At 38.1% G+C, this 24,704-nt stretch overlaps 1 protein-coding gene across 3 annotated transcripts in view; it reads left to right on the top strand.

Annotated features, from left to right (window-relative positions):
* Positions 1 to 24,704, top strand: part of ASTN1 (astrotactin 1) — a 285,838-nt gene that overhangs the window by 185,392 nt on the left and 75,742 nt on the right. For all 3 annotated transcript variants that reach the window (XR_015743019.1, XM_087930474.1, XM_087930475.1), the window contains exons 9-11: positions 14,933 to 15,007; positions 16,026 to 16,163; positions 18,223 to 18,373. Coding sequence is in view for 2 of the 3 variants with exons in the window: in XM_087930474.1 (XP_087786600.1) it covers positions 14,933 to 15,007; positions 16,026 to 16,163; positions 18,223 to 18,373 (364 nt within the window). In the remaining variant the exon portion in view is untranslated. The remainder of the gene's footprint in view (positions 1 to 14,932; positions 15,008 to 16,025; positions 16,164 to 18,222; positions 18,374 to 24,704) is intronic.

Here is a 24,704-nt window from a genome sequence, read left to right on the forward strand (position 1 = left end):
CTTCCCAATGTCTGAAACTAGATTAAAGGGAAAGGGAAGAGGGACAAAGGCTGCTGTTAGCCAGATAACATATAATCCTCTTTCTTCTCTCTAAGAAGTTAGTAAGTGCCTGAGGTGAGGGAACTTGTTCTCCTACTGAGTCTTGTCCCCTTCTCCTGATTGCCACCCTTAACCACTCTGCTTAGCATTTTCTTAGGGAAAGAATAATATATTTTTTGCAGTGGTGAGCAAAAACTTTACTTTTCTTGTCTAATTATACTTTCAATGCACCCCTATCATTGGCTTGAAGTCATTAAACTTCACAGTAGGAGGAAAAGTTCATCAAAGACTCTGTATCCCAGCAACTCCTGCTGTGCCATTATGCACCAGAGGATTCCTGAGCAAGAGTGTTACATCTGCTGCGTTAAATCCGCCGTTCACTTTCCTAGACCCTAAAGTAGACATGTCTTTGAAATGGGGCCTGGGGAGAGGTACTATCCCCAAACTCTTTCATTTTAAAAGTAATTCAAAGCAATACAGGATCTAAAAAAACTAGGGAAGAGGTTGTTGATAAGTAAGAATGCAGATAGTACTGATTAATCTAACATGTTTTCAGTAACAGCTTTTAAATATGGAAAAGCTTATTCTTTGCTATCACAGTTGACATCTCTTTGATAATAATTGGGTGGTGCAGGCAGGATTCATATGAATTGTGTTGAATTGAAAATTGTTTTCTAGCACATGCTCACATGCCAAATGCTGTTTGCAAATTGCCACCAATGTTTTAATGATATATTTTTATTTCACACATACATAGATATATATTTAATGTTTTAAAATTTATTAATGAACCAATTTAATATATTGTGATGTCTTGTGGGTTATTGTTCTTTTTTCCTTCCGTTGTGTAAATTTTTGATATCAAGTTAGCATTTTTGTAAAGAGACAACAGAGCTATTAGATATTAATAATGGAATGAACATTTAAACATCTTTTAATACATAGTCATGATTGCAATATAGATATTAATGTTTATGAGTTAAAACAGCTTGTGCATTCTCATTGGGAAATGAATGAATGCAATTCACTAGCAGAGCATCTGTTTTGTGTGTATTCAGTCCTAGGTTCAGCTTCTGAGAGAGAGAAGGAAAATTATTGGTTTGCCAGAAATTTTGTTGTTGCTGCTCTGTAAGGGACCATTAGATATTTGGTCATCTTCCACAAATGGCTTTTTGATTAGAAGTCACACATTTTCCAAAAAAGACTGCATGCTCAAAACGTATTGCTAAACGAATATCTACAAGCATACATGCTAAATGAAAACGTTTATCTGAATCTGCAAGTATTTAGCATCTAGTTCAATAGATCTATACTTTATTGCTTGGAGATAAATAGTAGAATGCAAGCATGGGGGAAGGCCAATAAGATTTATATTGACTGTTTCCTAGTACGATTTGATTGCTGATTGTACCCTATGACTATTATTAAGTGTTGTACGTTATGATTCTTGATTCTTAACAAATGTACCTTTTCTTTATGTATACTGAGAGTATTTACACCAAGACAAATTCCTTGTGTGTCCAATCACACTTGGCCAATAAAGTATTCTATTCTATTCTATTCTATTCTATTCTATTCTATTCTATTCTATTCTATTCTATTCTATTCTAAGAATCCCCGTGTATTCCCCATAATTAGATCTTTCTTCACCATTTATCACACATATTGTTTATCTCATTTGGATGCATTTATCTTGTTTTATAAAACATGAACTGGTCCTGAAGTTACGACTTTTCAGTCCTAGACATTTACCCAATCTCAAACATTTCACACCATTGGGGGAAAGACTAAATTGGGAGACAAAGAGAAAGTTGAATTTCTGCTGATGTGGACCCATATCTGTGTGTGCTGCCAATGTGATGCTAAATTTGCCATCTGATGTTGTACGTATCTGTCAAGAGCACCAGGTATCTGACTCTGCTTCTGTTAATATACACTAGGAAGCACACAAACTCTATTTGAATCTGTGCTGCAGTGTCTCTTTCATATTCCTTGAAACATCCGCAAGAATTATGATTTCTCTCCAGGTTAAAATCTGACTTATTTATGTCTTTCTTGATCTTTAACTCATTAACTCCACTATGTGCTTTTCTTAGCAGCAGTGAAGGCTCACTCTCTAACTTTCGAGGCAGGCTTTTTAAAATGTTATAAATATTTTAGTATGTGCCTGCTTCACTTTAACCTTTTCTTTTCCTGTGGGGTAAATGTAGACAAGTCTCCAATGGAAGAAATGTTTCAGTTCCATGACCAAAGTACCAGTAGGACATCTAATAGGTGTGTGCCTTCCCCAGTTTCTCAAATCTCCTTCCTGGATGAGTGGCCATGGCTGTTGAAAGTTAAACAGGGTGGTGGGAGAATGTCATTTTGCATTCCCCATTTGAAGTGCTCAGATTTCATTTCAGAAAGAGGCAGGAGCACAGCGATATTTAATTTAGATACCTCTCTTTTTTCCTGAAGCTTTCACTATTTATAGGGATACTTGAAAGCAAGACAGCAAGAGAAGTACCTCATTACTGACCCCATATTTCACATTTTATGAGAGCCACTCAGTTCCACTATTGGTTTCTGAAACCTAGTTTCCACATTGCACAGTGGTTTTCATAGAAAGAGTCTTTCAGAATTTCAGCTTCTGTTTCAGCTAATTTCCTTCTGCTCCTAGATTAGAAACATCTCACTGGGGAAAATAAATCTGAAAAGTTTTGTTTTCAAAGAGCAAAGTTCTTTAACTATATTTTCTTTTAGTTATTGTTTTCGTATAAAATAAGAACAGAACATCAAGTGAAGAGATACTGGAATACAATCAGACAATGGCTAGAGGAAATTATAAATCAGAAAATTGAATTTAATCCAGAATTTTTTTTAATTAGGTATAATAACACAAAAATGTAGTAAAAAAGATAGGTACATTATATTACATATACTAATAGCTGCAAGGATTTTGTATGCTCAACTTTGGAAACAGAAAAGGATACCATCAGAGGGCATGGTTATAAAGAAAATAATAGATTGTATAGAGATGGACAGGCTAACATTGAAATTAAAAGACAAAGAAGATTCAATATACTATAGAGCCTGGGATGCCTGGGATGAGTGGTTTAAAAAGAAAAAGAAAATAAAATGGCAATTAGGAAAAGAATGAGGAAATATGTAGATTGAAATGTAAGATAAGATATATTGATTTGTAACAAGAGTAAGATGTAATGGTAATGAAATAAGTAATCATATTGAAAAATGTAAGGAAATGTAAAAGATGTCTTGATGTTGATAACAATGCATATAGTTTTATGTTTTTAAACTTTGGAAAATTAATAAAATATTTTTAAAAAAACAGATCATCATAAGGATGTAATATGCCTTTTGTAGTACATCTTGTTTCTTGGGAAGCGGAAATCATTTCATAGTAAAGACAGACCTCTGCTCACCACAGCATCTTTATTCCATGTCTCTGAATCTATGTAGGGCCGTGAAGCATTCTGAAGATAGAAATGGCAGCAGCTGGAAGCCAATGTTTTGCTTTGAAGTATTCCTGCTATCTAGGGGGGAAAAGGGGAGAGAACTCATAGTTTTTACACCCAAAGAAGGCCTTGAAAGTACATAAGCCAGAGTTTTTGGTGAACTGAGGTCTGAACATTGAAGGTTTTTCACCTCAGTGGAATTTGGTCTATGTCTCCTCCTCCCCCACAACTCTCTCTCCTATTTACTTTTGTGTGTACCTTCCAAAGCACCAGAAGGCAAGACAAGAAACAATGGATGGAAACTAATCAAAGAGAGAAGCAACCTAGAACTAAGGAGAAATTTGCAAACAGTGAGAGCAACTTACCAGTAGAAGCTAGCCTGCAGAAGTTGTAGGTGCCTCATCACTCAAGGGTTTCAAGAAGTGACTGGATAGCCATTTGTCTGAAATGATATAGTCTCTTGCTTGAGCAAGGGGTTGGATTAGAAGATCTATAAGGTCCCTTCCAACTCTGTTATTCTGTTATTTTGGTCACCTCTATAGCCATAGGGTTAGCCTTTACTTTCAAAAGATCCTCCATCAAAGAATTGTCTCTTTATGTCATGTTTCTTGGCTTTTTTTTAATCTGTGCAGCAAAAGAGAAGATAGTACAGTAAGAGATTACTAAAATAGTTCAACATTTTTCCTTCCTATGCTTTCCTCTGTTAAGATCATCCCTGAGGAGTAGAGTGGTACATTTCTGAGTCATTAGCAGTGTTATTCTTCAGGAAATCTTTAATTGGAAACAAAATGGAAAGCTGACACATCTGTCATGAATGGTGGGTGATTCGCTGCCTTGCTTCTGGCCAACCAGAGGGTCGGGCAGTTGTGAACTCTTTCAGCTCCTTGGGGTGTTAGGTCAAAAGTCCATAACAATTGGAATAATTGGAGAGAGAATGAGTGTAGAGGATATGTGGTGGCTTGGCATGAGAAAGAGGATTTGCCTGGTTTACATAATTAATGATCGCATAGAAACCTCCAATCCAGTACAAGTTAGATAATAAGTAAAATTAAAATACTCTGTTTGATTTACCTCTGGAGCTTTTTTTTTTTATTAAGGTGGATAATTCTCATGTTTTCATTAGGTGAAGTGATTGGATAAGTCTATGCAGAGTCACAGAAAACTTACCCATTTTCAAGGAGGGTTACATAGCACCCACCCACATTTGCAATCTGTTACGTTCCAAGTCTCCAGAGCAGAAACATACAGAGAATATATATAATAGTTGGGCTCCTCAAGCCATACCAGTCTTAGTCTTATTATATTCAAAAAGTAAAATGCCCAAGGTATAAGTGTCCCCCTTTTAAGGCAAAACAAAACAGCCTCAGTTTTTCAGACACTTGGGGAACACTTCTAAAATGCTTTATCTGTTATATTTTGATTAAAGTTTTATTTTCTTTCAGCAAAAAGTCACACTTAAACTGTCTCATCTCATCATCTTCTCTTTTAAGATACAAAATCACCTCTCCTTCCAGTGTCATGATTCTACAGAGTGTCTGTTCTTTCCAGAGGAGCTTGCTGTTTTTAAATTCTTTTTTCACCTTTCCTGTGCCTTTTCTGACCTTCCCTGTCAGTATTTATGCTTCTCTCATTGGCTTTGCAAAGAGGTTTACATTTTCTCTAAGAATCTAAGCTGAATGTTTGATTTGCTTCTATAAAGTACATGATTGAGACAGAAACTGCACTACAGGGTCATACCTAAGACATTTTATGTTTTCTAGCCAATGCTAACGAATCTTAATCCTAATCTTAGAAAACAGATATTTTATATACAAAGTTTAATAAGCAGGTAGCAAGGAAACAGCAAAGTAAATGCTCCTATTAACATTTAGAATAAATTCAGAACATGAATTTATACTGTAGTTTTCATAAACTTTCTTGTTTTCAGCAGTGTGAAGATAACAAATTATTCTGAAGGTAGTTTCTTACAGGCTCTATTGTTTTTTCCAAGTTTTTGTTTTGATTTTCAACAGAACACATAGGCCTCATAGAATAAACAAGCAGGGACATATCTAGTTCCACCATAAGTTTAAATAAGAACATGTAAGTTTATTTTTAATTTTTGTTTTAAGTAGATTAGAGGAGAGGGAAACTTATGAACTAAAGAAAGACCCAGTTACACGTGTATAGAAAAATAGTTTTACCCAGTTAGTCAGCCTTGGTTGATCTCAAAGAAATCTAGGAAAGATTGGGCTTGGTTAATAATTGGGTGGAAACCATAAGGACATACTTTGCTATAGATTATACCAAGAAATTAAAAATAAAATAAAATCCTGGCACTGTTAAACAAATTTCCTACCACTTGCCAAAGAAACAACATGAAGTAAAATAAGCCACTAGAATTTGAGCTCAACACTAGGAAGAATTAACTTATTTACATATTTATTTGTATGTTATTCAATTAAATTATTAATGGTTAATTGGTGGCAGAGAGGTCAGAATCAAGCATATAGGCTAGTACCAGTATATATCACCCACATTTCTAAGTAGTCCACCCCAGCATGTAAAGTATTTTTTTTCAAATGAAGTAGGATTTTTTTCAGACCAGTATATAATTAATAAAGAACAATTATTATCTTCTCAACTTTGTAGCATGACCATTAAAGCGCAGAATTCCACTTCCATTGCTTTGCTTTCCATCCCCAAATAGTTTGTAATTCAAAAGTATGTGAACAAATATACTTGTGGTATTGAATTCTATATGAAATCAGGTTTGAAAAGATGCTGCTGTGGCTCATTATCAGATCAAACAAATTAACTTTGAATGTTCAACATCACTTCTCAATTATATGAATGAACAATTCCCCCCCCCAAAAAATTCCATATTTCATATCTGCTTTTGTACTTGGACATTTAATGGCTGTTTGTGAATAGCTATTATAGACTTATTATTTTGAAAAGATCAAGCTATTTTCTAACAGAGACATTTTGAAGCCCTTGAGGGCTGTCAGTTATATGTAGATGTCAAAAGACATTTTCATTTAAAACATTGCCTCTCAGCCCTTTTTGTAAATGATACTTACACTGGAGTTCCTCAAATAATAATAATGAATCATTATTCTATGTAGGCTACTCTACTCTATCTACTTTTTATCAGCTGATAAAAAAGTGCTCTTGTGAAATTTGGATTAAAATAATATTAGTTTAGCATGAGCATAAGAATGTTTCTGAAGACGTTTTGACTAATAGAAGATGCTGCTTATATGACATTCATGTTCAAAAGGTTCCTATACTATTGTAAACAGAACATTAGAGTAAAAAAGGCAGTGATCTGATCAAAAAAACATTCTCTGGAAAATCACATTGCTACTCATCATGAACTTTGACCCACTCCCCCCCCCCCCAGGTATTTTGATTGAAATAGTACATAAGAACCTGACCACAAATCAACAATATTTTAATAATCTAAATGCATCATTATTTTTTCAAATTAATTTTCAACTTTTTCCTAGTGGTTCCTAATATAGATCTTTTTTCAGTAGCTGTACACTGGATAAACTGTTACTGAGCTGTCCAATATCAGTCCAAACTCCCAACCTAGGTAGTTATTGTCAGTATAATCTCTCTCTCTCTCTCTCTCTCTCTCTCTCTCTCTCTCTCTCTCTCTCTCTCTCTCTCTCTCTCTCTCTCTCTTTCTTTCTCCCTCTCCCCCACTCCCTCCCTGGCTCTCTCACTGCCTCTCACTCACTCACTCTCCCCTTTATATTCGCTTATATCAAATTACAATTGTCATTTGAAAGCCTATTTATTCAGCTCAGACAAATCCTATTGAAGCCCTCCACAATCTTGGTATCTTCTACATAACAGATAACAGATAATCAGAGTTGGAAGGGACTTTATGGGTCATCTAGCCCAAGCAGGAGACCCTACAGCATTTCTGACAAATGGCAATCCAACTTCTTGAAGGTGATGGCACTCCCACAGCTTCCGAGGGCAAGTTGTTCCATTGGTTGATTGTTCTCACTGTCAGAAAGTTTCTCCTTATTTCCAGGTTAAATCTCTCGTTATTCAGTTTCTATCCATTATTCCTTGTATGGCCTACAGGCACTTTAGAAAATAGATTGACCCCTTCCTCCCTGTGGCAGCCCCTCAAATATTGGAAGACCTCTATCATGTCTCCCCTGGTCCTTCTCTTCACTAGATTAGCCAAGCCCAGTTCCTGTAACCATTCTTCATATGTGACCAGCTCACTTCTCTAACCCAACTCCTACTTTCTGCTTCCTGTTATTTATTTATTTATTTACTTACTTACTTACTTACTTACTTACTTGTCTCTGTGAATAGCTTCCCTCTTGCCACTTGGCTGCTGAGTTTGTTTAGAAATGTTTGATGTTGCACTTTGTCAAAGACATTTGGAAAAATTCAAAAGTACCATATATGACCACTACACTGATATGCTTACTAACACCATCTTAAAAAAAAATAGGACACTAGACAAACATTGTCCTTTTAGAAACTGCATGATTTCTTCTGCTAGAACTTTACTTTTTAATATAACTTAAAAATCTACAGAACAGAACATTTAAAGAAATGGATTCAACATTTGGCATCCTCAAGGATGAATGCCTGATTGATTAATTAACTGATTGATTGAAATATTTAGTTTGATAGGTCACAAGCCTAAAGACCTCATGGTAAATCATAATCCATAAAATGCATGCTAAAATATTAAAAATAAATAAATAATAATATAGTATTTTGCTATATTATTGCCATATAATGGTTTGGTTCTCTCTCCTGAAAAAAAACAAAACAATTCAGGCATCTGCCCTAGTTTCCTTACAATTATTGAGTATTCCTTCATAACATCACCACATCTTTTGAATCTTCATAATCCAAGAACAAACTGGAGGTATGAACAGTATAGTCTGCACTAAGTCACAAAACAGTGAACCACTTTCTTTCCCAGATGATTACTTCCAGAGGCATTTACTCTCAGAATATTTGAAATTTGCTTTTTTCTAGGAACACTGTTATATGGAAACAGAACACTCTGTATTACATGTTATACTTTACACATTGCTCTTCAAAGCCTTTGCTTGCTCATTTTTGCATCTTTATTGTCTTTGCTCTTCCAGTTTGCTACATTTTGAGTTCTCATTTTGCAGACCTCAGTATTTTGAAGGCAGTTTTCTGTTTCTTTGATATTGCTAACTGGTATTTTTTTTAATCATTTCAAGATGCTGGCCCAAGCTATATTATTTAATAGGCTATTAATTTTTAAATTAGTCTACTGTAATGCATACTACCATGTTTCTCCAACAATACGGCCTCCCCCAATAGGAAGTCCCAGCATGTTTTATAGGCATTAAGGCAAATTAAGCCCCTCCCCCCAAATTAAGGCCTTTATTAAACAAGTGAAATGGGGGGGAATGGCAGGGGGGCTTGCCATTAGGAAGTACTTTTGTTGCATACCCGGGTGCTTCCTGCATTGACTTTGGCGTTGGTGGGGCACTTTGTATTGGGAGACCTTCTGCCACCGTTGCTTTCCCTTCTCCCCATGCTGCCGGTGTTTGGCGCAGCCACGCGTGGCCAGCCAGGGCTCCTCCCTGCAACCAGAGCCCGGTGGAGACACTCGGCTTCAGGCACTCCTGTCACCGCCTTCCCTTCGCCTTCGAAGGCAAAGCCAATTCTTTTAAAAATGACGTCCTACTACCGGTACAACAAAGCCTTGAGAGGGCAGCCTAACTCCACATGGGGAGGTGAATCTCCCGGGGCCACAGCGCAGGATCGGCCCACCACGGGAGAAGCGCCCAGCTGCCATCCCTGCCTGGTGCCCAGCAGAGCGTGAAGAGCTTCGCCTGGGGCGCCCAGCGCAGCTGACAGATGGGCCCTCCTGCCCGGCAGCGGAGCTCTTGCCAAGGCAGTGAGCACCTCCCCACCAGGCCCTCCGCTCATCCTGCCAGGGCTGTGCCAGAGCCATGTGGGCTGGACAGAGCTGGGAAAGCGAGCTGCCGGTGCGCGCCTGCCTGCCAAACAAAAGAGCCAGGCTGACCCGAGCTTGGCTTCCTTCCCAAGTGCCTCCAGTCCGAACCTGAAGGAGCCACCCTGAGAGGCTGCTTGAGGCAATGATAGTGCCCACCCATCTGCAGACAGGGAGGCGAGGCGACAGCAGTGCTGCTTCCCTGGCCGGCAGGTCCGGCGGAGCCCGAAGCCACTTGTCCTTTCCACCCCTCACCCAGCCCGTCCCCATCCCCACGCATGTCCAAATGCACCGGCAGCTCCAAACACTGCAGCAGCACAGGCATCGGGCAGAGGCACTCACTTGGTGGGGCTCAGCTCGGAGGAGGACGTGGCACAGGCTGTCGCCTTGCCTCTCTGTCCACGGATGGGTAGGTGCTATCATTGCCTCGGGCGGCCTTTCCCAGTGTCCCCTTCGGGTTCGAGCTGGAGGGACTTGGGAAGGAAGCCAAGCTCAGGTCAGCCCGGCTCTTTCGCTTAGCAGGCAGGCGCGGACCTGCGCCTCGCTTTCCATGCTCTGCCCAGTCCGCACAGCTCTGGCACGGCCGTGGCAGGATGAGCCCGGTGGGAAGGTGCTCGCTGCCTTGGCAAGAGCTCCGCCGCCCGGCAGGAGGGCCCGCCTGTCAGCTGCTCTGGGTGCCCCAGGCGAAGCTCTTCTGCTCTGCCTGGTGCCAGGCAGGGATGGCAGCTGGGCGCTTCTCCCGGGATGAGCCGATCCTGCACTGCGGCCCTGGGAGATTTACCTCCCCACATGGGGTTGGGCTGCCCTCTCAGGCAGGGGAGGCTTTGTTGTACCGATGGTAGGGCGTCGTTTTTAAAAGAATTGGCTTTGCCTTCGAAGGCGAAGGGAAGGCGGTGACAGGAGCACCTGAAGCCAAGTGTCCCCACTGGGCTCCGGTTGCAGGGAGGAGCCCTGGCTGGCCGTGCGTGGCTGTGCCAAATGCCGCGGCATTGCTCTAAACACCGCGGCAGCACGGGGAAAAGGAAAAGCAACGGTGGTGGAAGATCTCCTGATATGAAGAACCCCACCAACGCCGAGGTCAACATCCAAGCTGTTGCCACCCGCCCACTTGAGGATGCAAGGTGGGGGGAATTAAGTCACCTCGGAAAAGACAGCCTAGTTGTCTTTTTCGGGGGTCAAAAAAAATAAAATAAGGCCCAGCCTTATTTTGTGGGAAACACAGTATGTAGATATGCATTTGATAACTGTTTAACACACACACACACACACCTTTCCTAATGCAGCTCTCAGTATATTGATTAATGCTCACAGATTGTATTGTAAAACTCTAATACATATGTGCATACATGTATGAATATATGTCTGTGTGTGTGTGTTTGTTACCATTTTGCTTCTGGGCTCAATTCAAATTATTGTGCATCCTTAGGGTATGAATTGTTTAGAACTAGAATAGGCAAAGACTTGTTTACTCTCATTTCAAATTGTTTCCACTCTTTACTGACCCATCCCTTCATGTTCCATCCTGCCAGAGCTGTAGTAGTACATACAAGCAACAGAACCTTTTCTATAGAGTGTGGAGAAGATAGGCTGCTCTGCAAAAGTTTGCCTAGCGTTGTTATTATTCATAGAGTTGTCCACCTCTAATTTAATATAGAGTCCTCAGGCTTTTGGGAACAATAGGAATATTTATATTTATCTAATTTTTGTTTAAACAATTGATCAGTGATCTTCCAAAAGTGATTCTGGATTGTGCACAGTGCCTTAAAAACAACAAATCAATAAACCATAGTACTGGAGGGCACAAACAGGAACCCAAATACAAGGTTGTGAAATCAGCTTGTGGTATGGTAAAACACTTCCCAAGCAGCTATGGATAAATGAATAAGCATCAAGACTTCCAGTTCTGCATTCAGAATCTCCTATGCTCTTTGTCCCAGACAGCCAGGTTCTAAACTTAGAATAAACCCTGTGAATTAAAATACATTTATATGAATTGCTCTGTGTAATTTTGCTCAGTCTTATTTTCAAACAATTTGTTCCATTGTTTTTTTCACCTGTTGTCACCCAATTAAGGAGATATTGAATCCATTCCCATATACATTTTTGTTATAGAGTTGTGCTTTTTCATTTGATCCTGATTATTTCATTGACATTTCAGGGGATTTTGAGACTATCTACCATGCTATAACTTTCACTTGAAAGTTGAATTGTTCTTTAAAATGTCAAATAATTTTTACTAAGTGTTGGAATGTGGAATGCAGGAGGATCAACTGAAAAAAGAGAAAGGCTTAAAGGCATGGAAGCTAGAGATAGTGTGCTAAGAAAAGTGCATATGGAAGGAATATAATTGGGATTTTTTTCCAACATAAAAATACTTTTTAACACATTTGCAGACGGTTTCTTCAACTATTAGAATGTATATAGTTAAATAGAAATAACATTTAAGATGCTGAAATCCCAAGTTTCACATTTTGCTTTGTAATTCATGGAAAAACTGGTCTGGTTTCTTTTGTACAACATGACCCCAATTTCATATATGGATTGAATGTATAGCATCAGTAAAATATGAAACTAGTCTCATTGGACCCTGAACTGCATTTGATCGGCTTTTCTTTGTGAACTATAAAGAGAAGCCAGCTAAAATACTCACCAAGAGGCAGAGAATCATCTTACCAAGCAACCTGCAGGGAAGCTAAAGGAAAAGAAGAGAGAAGCACTAAAGGGAGAAGAATATAGGAGACAAACAGAGTGGCATAAACGCCAGGTGGCAGAAATATATTGACTGAAAAGATGGAACAAGTGAACAATGATCATCCTTCTATTAGCCCTCTAAGAGTGCAAGGATAATAGTCCCTAAGCTTTCATTGTGCACAAGGAGAAAAGCCAATGTTTCTTTTGAGGAATAATAGCAGAGATAATAGTTGGAGAGAGTTTCTAAGCACAGGACACATTTTAGAGTGTAAGTCACTATAGAAAAACTGTTGTTGTTTCTTCCATTTTCTATCCTGTGAGTTCCATCCAGTAAATATGTCAGTACCAAAAACACCAACATCTGTAGTGGTAGTTTTTCCTCCAAGATGCTTTGCATTGTATCCTGTTTGACAGATTTTGCAATTGGACTTACACTGACAGATTTTGAATTTCAGTTAGTTCAATGAGACTTAAATTGAAGCATAATTTATTTATTTATCCATTCATCCATTCATTCATTATGAACCACAATTCCACAGTCAACACCTGGCCATGTCTTTGATATTATAATTAATCTCCTTCTCCTTTTAGCAATAATACAATCAATTTGTTTTCTATGTATTAACTAAGGTCTTTGTCTACCGTGTTTCTCACAAAATAAGGTCGGGCCTTATTTATTTTTGACCCCTGAAAAAATGGCTAGGCCATCTTTTCGGGGGTGACTTAATTTCCTCCCTCACCTAGAGCAGCCCATAAGCACGTACCTCACTGCGAGGCCGCTTCTATCGGCCGATGAAAGCTCCCCGAAGGCAGAGTCCCCAGCTGCTTCAGGGCGTGGCGTGGCTACCCGTGTCCCCTCACCTTTAGGCAGTCTCTTTTGGGCGATGGAAGCTCTCCAAGTGCAGTCACCAGCCACTTTGATCGGCCGGTAGAAGCGGCCATGGGGCGAGCACACACACACACTCCCCTCGCTGCAAGGCCGCTTCTATCGGCAGACGAAAGTTCCCTTGAAGGCAGAGTCCCCAGCCGCTTGGGGGCGTGGCATGGCTGCCCATGTCCCCTCGCCTTTAGGCAGTCTCTTTCGGGCAATGGAAGCTCCCCAAATGCAGTCAACAGCCACTTCGATCGGCTGGTAGAAGCGGCTTCGTGGCGAGGGGAGTGTGTGTGTGCACTCGCCCTGAGGCCGCTTCTACCGGCCGATCGAGGTGGCTGTTGACTGTATTTGGGGAGCTTCCATCGCCCAAAAGAGACTGCCTAAAGGCGAGGGGACTCGGGCAGCCATGCCAAGCCCTGAAGCGGCTGGGGACTCTGCCTTTGGGGAGGGGCTATCAGGGTATTCTAGCCTAGGCTACCTGCAGGGCACTCCTAAAGGCAAATTTTCTCCCCATCCCCCCCCACCCTTCCCCCCCATTTCTCTTCACCTCGTGTAGTTCTAACGAACAATGTGAGAAATGGTGAGGAAACGCATGGATTAAATAGGCCTAAATTTTGGGGGCAGGGCTTAATTTTACCTCATGCCTAGAAATCATGCTGGGCCTTCCTATTGGTGGAGGCTGTATTGTTGGAGAAACACGGTATATAGACGACTAATAAGTAAGTGTTCTCCAGATTTGATTCAGATTTGCGCCAGATTTTATAAGCATAAACATGTAATTGTTTATTGCAAAGTAAATTGTATAATTTTTGTTCAAAGAAAACCAAGCTAAGATTTGTAGCCTATTTTTTCAATTATTTTGGAGTTGAAATCTTTTCTCCTTAAAGTTTTTGTTTTAATGTACATTAGATTAGTTTCATTATTAAAACCATAGTTTAAGAACCAGCATTGCTCAGCATTGTCTTTGGTGATGGATGGTTAAATTAATTTGATTAATAAATAAATAGTAAAAAATGAAAAATTGGCAAAACATATGTTTTAATGCAGCTGCTGGTTTATTTCTCTGATCCTTCAGAATTAGATGCATTTTTATTACAGTTCTTATAAAAGGAACTAATTTGCATATTAACACATTTGTGTTTAACAGTGGCTTTTAAAAAATGTTCTCGATTCAGTTGTAAGCTAATGATATAGAAGAAAATGGGAGTGCTTTCTTTTTAATATGCAGTGCCATAGTACATATTTGAAATTGTAAAGATATTGCATAAATGAATGAAAATGAATTTCACAATATGTTCAAATATGGAAATACTTTTACATGTATTTGTGTACATATGTGCATATGTATATACAATATAACATACACAAATTCAGTTGTATATTCTGCACAAACCTAGCTGCATGTTTCTTGATGCTGATGGACATCTGACTCCTTCAAATACATGAAGAAATAATAAAAAGTTCTTGCCTTAGCATTAGACGTCCGTGGGACATCATGTTGCAAGATGACTTTTGTTAACACATGCTCAGTCTTTATCCTGGGCAGGGTTGAAGTATATCAGTGCTGTCTACTATGGTGAATCCTCCCTTTCCATCTGGGGGAGACTCTCATAATCCTTGCCTAAAATGTCACTGCTATTATATAGTGTCAGAGTGGGAGGCAATTACAAGAATTCAGCTCTATTCCTTTTTGTGAGGGACAGTAAAATTATTAAACTAAATATGTATTTGTGAAGTTCTAATGTATGGAATAATTGCATATTCCATTTCTGTTTTTAGCTGTTCTGATAGGGATACCTGTAGTGGGTTTACTGCTTGAGTCAATTATTAGGTTCTCCAATAACCATACATGCAATAATGGGGAAAATCTGGTCCACTTATAATTGTTCCTGTGCTGTTGCCTTTCTCCAGGCCATGGCCATATACCATATTCCAGCGGGGATTTGATTTGGTGATGGGAGAACAGCCTTCTGACAAGATATTCAGGTAGAATTCAACATCAGATTTGGTTGTGGGGAAGCATCTATTTAAGAGGACATCTAAGGATTTCAGTTAGAGATCTTCCCCAGAAACTTATGTGATTTTGCTTAATTTAAACTTGAAATGGTATGAATATGAATTCTAAGTTAGGTTTTCTCAAATGACCATATACAGCTTGCTCTTGCCTTATGAAAATTTCAGTAATTGTCTGAAGAACAGATTGCAAAGTTCAACATTTTGGATTTCAGTTCAAATTTATTTTTTTTAAAAAACCACCAATTTGGGGTAAAATAGCAGTCATAAACACTTTATAAGAATATATGAACAACATTTCTCTTTTTGAGCCTTCTTCATATTAGCTTCCAGTCGTACTACAATTGCTCCTGGACTGATGCCATGATTCATGCCTCTTTCCCCTGGTTGGGGAAAGGGGTTACATGGTTTGTAGGAAGGTAATTGTGGCTAGTTGCCTACTAATAAGGGAGAAGGTTTCTGTTGTAGGGAAGACAGCAAAAATACAAGAAAAAGGGAAAACAAGAACCCCTTCCTGCAGTCACTACATGTGGCAATGCCTATCTCCTCCTAATTAAAAAGCATTATTCTTTCCTTTTAAAAAACAACTTCTATTCTGTCTTCCCTCCCCTAAGCACCTATCTTACAAATTCTTCTAGACAGGATTCTCACCTTACTGGAAAAAAAGATAAATGAATTATCACTTAATAAGGAGTATCAGTGAAAGATGCATGGGTCCTCAATGGCACATTTTTTTGCTACCTTGAAACTGAAAAATTGTCTAGATAATATTAATTTCATTTATTATCAAATCAAACAGCATTATTTAGAAGGAGTAGAAGGATATGTGGGTTGGATATATAAATAAGATTGGAGAGAAAGAAGTAACCAAATTGCAGACTAGGTCAAGATAATTTAAATAACCTCTCTCTGCAAGCACAGAAATAAATACTAATTTCTTGTGTTTTTCGATATAGATTTCTAACTGATTAACTCTCTCCTATGGATGCAGATTTACCTACACCCTTGGGGAAGGGATGTGGCTGCCTCTGAGCAAAAGCTTTGTGATCCCACCTGCCGAATTGGCCATCAATCCATCAGCCAAGTGCAAAACTGATATGACAGTGATGGAGGATGCTGTAGAGGTCAGGTATGTTCCTTTCACAGAGGAATCTTTAGAATGCCTGGAAAGTATGCATGGCAGAGAAAGAAATGCCTGTTAGCAATGAGTCTCTGCTAAAGGATTGCCCAGCAGAAATGGTGCAGTTCCAGATGCTGTAAATTATATAAAATTATGTACAGATGGCCATTTTGCTGGTCCAGCCCCATTTTATTCCTATACTAATCATCCTATGTCTACATTTAGACTAGAGTATGGCATTTGGAAAAATGTAATAGGTAGGAGGGGAACATCTGGAAAGTGTCAGTGTTCCTCCTTTGTTCTACATGAGATAACGGAGCAGAGAAATTATTTCGGGAACTTTTGAATTATGTCAAGTTTGTTTCACTGCTAGGAAATAAGCAAAAGGGAATAATTCACTGATTTACTTTAAAGCTTTTATTTCATATCTTTAAATATTATTAACATTTTAACCTGCCTAATAAGAAATATCCTCTGGGAAAGTTATGCAAAATTTATATATAGAATGCCACTTTTCTGTTGAAGCAATCTGAAAGTTTACCATTTTAGAAAAATCCTCCTAAAAATATTATGTGGCATATATTATGGGACAAATATGGAGTAATCTAAAAGCAAAACCGGAAAAGTAGTTCAGTCAAAATAGTTCAGTAGTTCAGTTAAGCTACTATCAATTCAAATACATTATTGACTTATCACCTTAATGTATGGATCTGCGACACTGGCCGGAAGATCATACAGTACTCCTGTTTTTAAGGTCCGTATATTTTAGAAGTTCTCTTTCTCATAATTACCTATCTCACTTCCTAAAGCAAGCCAGAATTCATATAGAATGACTTAGTTTTATACTCTCTCTAATCACATTAATAATATAGTTGAGAGGGAATGAATGAATCTGTAAAGCTCACTTCAGCTTTAGTATTGATTTTTATATCGTTAAGTTGATCTTGGTCATTTATTTTTGCATTTTGATTGTTTTATTTTAAATCTAACACTGCTTAAATATTTGTTAGCATTTTATATATGTATACATACATACTGTACATACACACACATATGTATGTATGTATGTAAGTATGCATATTCCCCAAGCAATCCTGTTGTGTTTATATTTGGAGGGGTAGATATTAAATTATTAAATTACGAAGTTCAGAGAAAGAAGTATTTCTCTACAAGAGTTCACTCTCATCTTATTTCAGAAATAGCAGAATTGGCAAGCTTGTATCAAATGGGAATCAATCAAATTTCTCACCCATCTTGGTTATAGCCCTGTAAATACTACATCAGTCTCTGAAAACTTTCTGCAACCTTATATGCATCAGTTGCAAAAAGAATGGACTGATATTTGATGATTGTCTAAAAGAAGAAAGGAGAAACTGTACTTGGGCTGAGTATGGAGATAATCATAGAGCTTTAACATAATAAAGCTCCACTTTAAACTTGCACAGTACACATTTCACTGTTACTCTCAAGACCTATACTCTGAAATCAAACAGTGCAAATTTATGGTTAATAAGGAAAATTCTGAACCATTTCATCAGTGATCTGTCAAAGAAATATGCATACTAAAGAAACAAATGTACTTTCTGTGTACTTCTAATAATAAATGTGCAAAATCTGTGGAGGAACCCATTCTTCAGTCAATTAGATTTAAAATTGGAGCCCAGTATTGTAAGTCATCTGATATATATTCAAATTTCTTTGTACAAATCATTATTTGATCATTAATAACTTGTCAACCTCACATTATCTCTGCCACTTATTTTTGCCTGTTCTGTGCAAATCACGTTCTATTTTACAATAACAATTTAGATTGCAAGCTTTTCAGTCAAACAATGGAGAACTATATACCCCTCTCCTTGTGGGATTGACTCCCATCACACTTGTTCAAGAGAGGTGGTAAAAGATGGGAAGAATTACAGGTCATCAGTCTCAGGCTTTTTTCTGTTTATATTACTCATCAGTGATCTTTGAACCACTGGTGTTCTGAATTACTGGTTGTTGTTTTTTTCTTTGTCTTATTAACTTATAACTATTACTATAATTGCATATATATTTCCTTACATTGCAGGGAGGAACTTATGACTTCCTCCTCCTTCGATAACCTAGAAGTCCTCTTGGATTCTTTTGGCCCCGTTCGGGACTGCTCCAAAGATAATGGGGGTTGCAGCAAGAATTTCCGCTGCATCGCAGATCGAAAATTGGACTCCACTGGATGTATGGTTCGTATGCGCTTGATACGGAATTATGAAAAGACCTCTTGGAGAAATAAGAATAAGAACAAAAATGTTCCTTGACACTTGGAGTTCTCTGGGATTCGAGCTTCTCAATACAGAGCATTACAATTCTTCAGGCTATATGGCATCCTCATGCAACATACGGAGATCTCTTATCTTACCCAGGGCAAATTGAGGACCTCAGGATTTAGACTAATTCTGAGATCCTCACTTTGCCTTGTTTAAGACAGCAGATCAGCACAAATTGCATATTGTGATAACTTTCACAAAGAAACCCGTGCATAACTCAGTGTTTTATTTTTCTAAGATGACAACAGTTTTCTGCTCACAGCAGAAAGCTGAAACCATGGAAAACATGCCATGCTCCAGCTTTGTCTTGAACCTTGAATTCTGTAATTGTTCTTTATTCTACTACATTTGTAAATATGTATTTAAGGCTGCCTTACACATGATATGCTTGCTATCCTGAGAATATACTAGGCTTGCTATCCTGAGAATGTAGTTACATTTACATTACATTTGTACCATGTATTTTGCATCCTCATTGCAATTTATTCTAAGCAGAAGTAAACAACCTACAAGATGGAGGGCATGCCTACGAGCCTATGGCCAAATATATGTGGCCATCGACATAATTTCAAAAGCTCTTGCCTTCCATCCTGTAGGTTGTTTACCTCTGCTTAGAATGAATTGCAAAGAGATGCATGGTACAAACTTAATGTAAATGTAACTTGAAATAGCGTCCTTTATATGATGCTTTCTCTTTAGATCGAAGTTTATTCACCTATCCTACTACATGGTCTTAAGTTCAGTTGCTTTCTTTTCATTCCCTGCTATGATAAGATGGAAGATATTGTCAGAAAGAGAACAAAAATGAAATTGAGGAAACTGAGCGTGTCAGAAAGAAAAGGAAAAAAAGGGGTGGTGGTGGTAATGACGGAAAGTTAAACAACTTTGCCCTTGAATCATTCCTTGATTCACACACACCCCTTCCAATTATTTCTCTGCAACCTCTAACAAATTATTCCTGCAGGAATACACTTGCTCTCCCCTGCTCTAAAGAAAGTTTCAAAGCCCTAATCTAGATCATGATTTACATAGGAAATATAATACTTCTCTCTCCGGTGACTTTGCCAAATTGTTCCGTTCCCACTCAACCACCTCCAGTTAAAAAAATGGGCAGAGGGGATCCTCTATTAATTTATTTTTAGAGTAAAGAAAACCTAGAAAGGAAACTGCATGCTTTATATAATTAACATAGAGAGTTTGATGCTCTCTATGCACCTGGCAGGAAGAAGCATTTCTACTTCACATCCTAATGTGTGTATTTGCATGATAAGAATGTTGCAAACATCTGTTTGTGCGCGTGCAGTTTACATTTTCAGTAGATGTATTTTTAATCTATAAAGAGATCCTTAAATGAATGTAAAATGACTTGAGAATGGGTGATTCATTTCTTTATTAGCATAATATGTTACAGTTTTGTTTAACCATTAGAAAAAATGTTCTGGAGTTTCAGAGATAGTGTCCTTTGTATAATGCTTCTCTTTAGATCAAAGTTTATTTATCTGTTCCAATACATGGCCTTAAAATGATAGGAAGACTACAGAATGCAAAATGGAGTACAGTTCAGATTGAGGATATTTTGCCATCAAAGAGGCGAGGAATATACAGTTTACCACTGCATAGTCTACAAATCCTTATCATTCAGATTTGGTAATGGATTCTGAAGTGTTAGAATAAGCTCCCTGGTGGGGAAATTGATATCATTTTATTGTATGATAGCATAGCATCGTCTTTTAGGTGAGAACCTATGAATTCAGATGTTTACCAATCCATACAAAAAATAGCCTGTTTGTAGTATGAGGATTTTGCAAAGTGAATGGGTTAAATAAATAAATAAATAAAAGTGATTTGGGATCAAACTGAAGAAAAGGATTTATGGAAGGAATATTGCAGACTTTTGGATGGGTACAATTGTGTTATATTTAGCAGTGGAATTGAAACAAATGCTATAACTGCCATGAGAAAAAAAATGATAGAAAGGAAATCATAAATGTTATGAGAATATTGAAGAATTGGTAAAATGGCAGATCTAACAGAAAATCATTAAAGTATGGGTGTAATTTTGACAGAGATTGGCTATATGGCTTGTTTAATGTTGTGCAAAGCCTGCAACTGTACTTGACCATTGGGAGAATGCAGTTATTGTTCCCTTTTAAATAGCAAGAGTAAATGCAAAAACAACAGGTGAGTTTGTTTGCTACATGTGCCTGAGAATATGTTTTGGCAGAATTTTGATTTAATGAATAATATTGGGGAAGAAGATATGTATGGGAAATGCTTTCCAGCTTGATGCTGAGCAAGTGATATGCAGATCAGCTTGTTGCTCTTCAGCAATTATTGAGAAACATGTGAATGTGAGAAAAATATAATAAATATTTATTGATTTGGAGAAAGTAGATAGTAAAGTGAATACACATGAACTATGCAGTGTTTTGCATGAATATGGAATTGATGGTTGGTTCTTGGCATAAATTGAACAGCATTGGAAAAATATATGGGAGACAGAGAAGACACGTAACACCCAGTGGGTGCAGGATCTGAGAGCACACCACAACAAACTCCCAAAATATGAACCAATCACCACCCCAGTAGCAGACAGGCAACAATGGGTCAAGAATATGAGTACTACTAAGATCTGGACAGCATATGGCCCAGACATAATTCATAGTGGCTAAAGAAACTAACAGCTATACATGAATCCTAGCGGTACAGATGAACCAGCTGCTAATAGCAGATTCGCACCCAGACTGACACAGGAAAGGACAGTGCTGATCATGAAAGACCATGAACAAAAAAAAGGGAACAGCTCTGTCCAATTACCAACCAATAACCTCCCTCCCTACAACATGAAATGTCCTCTCAGACATCATAGCCATCAAGCTCACACATTAGGAACAACAGAAGAGGTTCAAAACACCAGTTGTTCATAGATGCAGACATTGGCCAAAACTCAAGGTCTAGACAAACCACTCTGACCACAGCCTGGCTTGGCTATAGGACAGCCGATAACTCAGTGCCACACACATGGATCTATCATGCCTGGCTCTATACAAAGTCAACAGAACACAAAGGACCTTCCTCAAGAATATAATGGGACTGTGGAAAACAACACTGGAAGTCAACTCAAAACAGTTCACACAAGTGACCATCAACTGCAACATATACCAAGGTGATGCACTGTCCCTACTGCTGTTTTGCACAGGCTTGAACCTTCTCGGCCAAATAATCACAAGGACTGGATACGGATAGACATTTAAAAGTACAACTATCGTGAACCACCTCCTCTCCATGGAAGACATCAAACTTTATGCTAAGAATAATCAAGACATCAACTCATTGATCTACTTCTGGGGTGTCAAACTCATGTTGTCGCAGCTTTGTCACGTGACGTATCGGGACTTTCCCCCTTCGCTAAACCAAGCATGGACGTGGCCAGCTTGGGCTGCGAGTTTGACAGCCCTCATCTACTTGATCTATAGTGAGGACATTAGGATTGGAGAAATGTGGCTGGATGGATACTAATTAAGAGAGAGAAGGCAATTAAGACTGATGAAGTGGAACTACCATTGAGCCACATTGCAGACATACTGACTAGCCACAGTAGGTACTTATGTTAGAAAAAAATGTAAGTTGAATGCATTGAAAAGCTATGCATGTGATAGATTGATAGAGTCTAGAATGAATGAACAATAAATGAATGTTGACTGAATATAGAACTGAACCAGTATAAAAGAGGTTCGTTGAGCTGGTTTGGTTATGTAGAAAGAAGAATGAAGATCAGATTGTATTGGTTAATATTTAAAGGAAGTGTGAATAAGTCAAATGGATTAGGGAGACTGAGAAAGTCTTAATTGGATGGAGCTTATAAGATCCTCAACGAAAGAAAACTGAGAACCTACAAAACATGAAAAGTAGCATGGATCATTGCACTGAACTATGAAAGGAAAGTTGTAGGATAACCTCTGTGGGCTAGGCATCTTTTAATTCTAACCTTTAGAAATTCTACATGTTGTATTAGCTGAGATTGCTTGTTATGGGAACAAGAAAGCTTCTGTGCTTATACAGAGTGTCATTAAAGAATTGTGCATCAGAAAATGTCAATGCTTTCCTCAAGTTTTCGCTTTGATATTCTCCTACTAAGCAGTAACATGGGGACTGAACCAAGAAATTAATTCTTTCTCTAGAGTGTACTCCTTCCTTGCCTGCTGTCTTTGTGCATCTGCCAATTTCATTTCTTATGAGGAAATACATGCTAAGTGCTTTGTGGCAGATGTTCCCTTCATCCACCTCTGCACTGTATCTCATTGACTCACAGCACATCTTCCTCCCCCCCCCCCCTTTACACCAGGGGCTGGCATAAGAAATAGGTGGAAAGCAATCCATCTGCTTCATACTCTGGCTGTGAAGCTGCTGAATGTGTCTTAGTGCTGATATTTTCCCTTTTCACCTGCTTGTGTGCTGGAGAGGCATTGTGCCAAAGATGGGTGTGTAAAAGAATTAGTGAAGGGATCAGCAAATGGAAATATTTTTACACAGTTACCTCTAAAATAGCTGCTGAGAGAGTCTGTGCTGACAGCAGCAGAAGTATGGATTAAGAGGAGGAATCTGTACATAGAAATTCCTTTCTCTGTAGCACTCAAGCTAGACAACACGCACAATTACAACACTTAATAACATAATTCATATATTCAAACATAAAACATTCTTAACATTATCTTTTGCTTCATAATGCAGATATATAATAGACAAGTACACTCCCTAAACTGATAATATATAATCATTTTAGTCAGTAGCAGACAGTTTTAAACAAATGTATACCTATTTTAAACAATTAATTAATATTAGGGATATATCAGAATGATACATTTATGAAAACCCTCTTGGTGTTACTTTCTGTTCCTTAAATCCATGAAGTAATACATGTTGCTATTGTGGCTAAAATCTTGTAAAACAATTCGGTGATCATTGTTGCTGTCTGAAGATGAATTTTTAAGATTGGGGTCAGGGTGCAGAATTGAGTTTGGGAAATTTTGCAGTCTTGCAGTTGGGCACATTCTTGCATATAATTTAGCTGTATTTCATTTTCCATTTAAGCATAGATTGAATGTGTTTTGCAAGCATTCTTATGTTTTGGCTTAATAGTGGAATGCCTTCTCTCTCTTCTAATTTCTCACCTTTCTAATTGTATGAAAATGATCTGGAAACTCCTTGCTTGTTTAAGATCCTTTCCCAACAAGAGCAATTTGGGATAAAAAAAAAATCATAGCCTCTCTAAATATAGAGAAATTGGAAAGTGAACTATTGCATTATGCTATGTATCATTCATGTACATTTAAACCTGTGTATCTTTCACAAACATCTCCCTGCACCTATGAGAGGTGTATATGTGTAACAACAGCATTGCTTATCTATTGATCTGAAAGTCCAGAATGTTTTATTCATCCATTATTCTTGAAGGTAATGGGTATATCTCACTACTTTATATGCAGGAGGCTCACAGTTTAATCTTGGGTATCTTTAGAGGGAACAAAAAAGGCCTTCTGTGACTTCAAGTTTGGAACCTTGAAGATTTAAGCCAGTCAATATAGATAATACCAAGCAAGAATGGCTAAGAGTTTCCTTTGAGATGCCTGAATTTATCTTATAGAAAGATCTTGAAACTGAATAAAAGAAAAGAAAAAAGAAAAGACAATTACACGTGAGAGAAAGCAGAACTGGCAGAGCTGTTCATCCCAGTGCTAATCTATAATTATAATTACCAATGTGCCTCTTTGTGAGGTAGAAATATTCATGGAAGATGTGACAAGACATATAAATAATACATCTAATATAGAAATCATGGTCTTGAACAGTCAACGTGTTATGTCTGCAAATCTTAAATTCTGTTCTCTTGAGTTTCAATGCTGGTGTGGTGCAATGAGATAAAGCAGGCAGACCCTGTGGCTGTTTCAACCCCAGGTTCAGCCATTGAAGAGAACCATGTCCACAAGGTTTTTTTCCCCCCCAATAATACTTTCATTGCTTTTAAAATAATAACAGAAAATGAAAAACATAAGAGAAACAAACACACAAATACATGTGATAAAAATACATAACAAGTGCTTAAAATAAGTGAAAAAATGCAAAAAACATAATTTATTAAAACAATAAGTTACAAATATAAACATATATAGTATATTAGCAGTGCCACACAAACACATGCACACACAGTCAAGTAAGTGCGTGTGTTTGTGTTGTATTTCTATTATAC

Source organism: Pseudonaja textilis, chromosome 3 (assembly GCF_049901715.1).
Source record: "Pseudonaja textilis isolate UNSWEBS1 chromosome 3, rPseTex1.2, whole genome shotgun sequence".
Classification (NCBI taxonomy): Eukaryota; Metazoa; Chordata; class Lepidosauria; order Squamata; family Elapidae; genus Pseudonaja; species Pseudonaja textilis.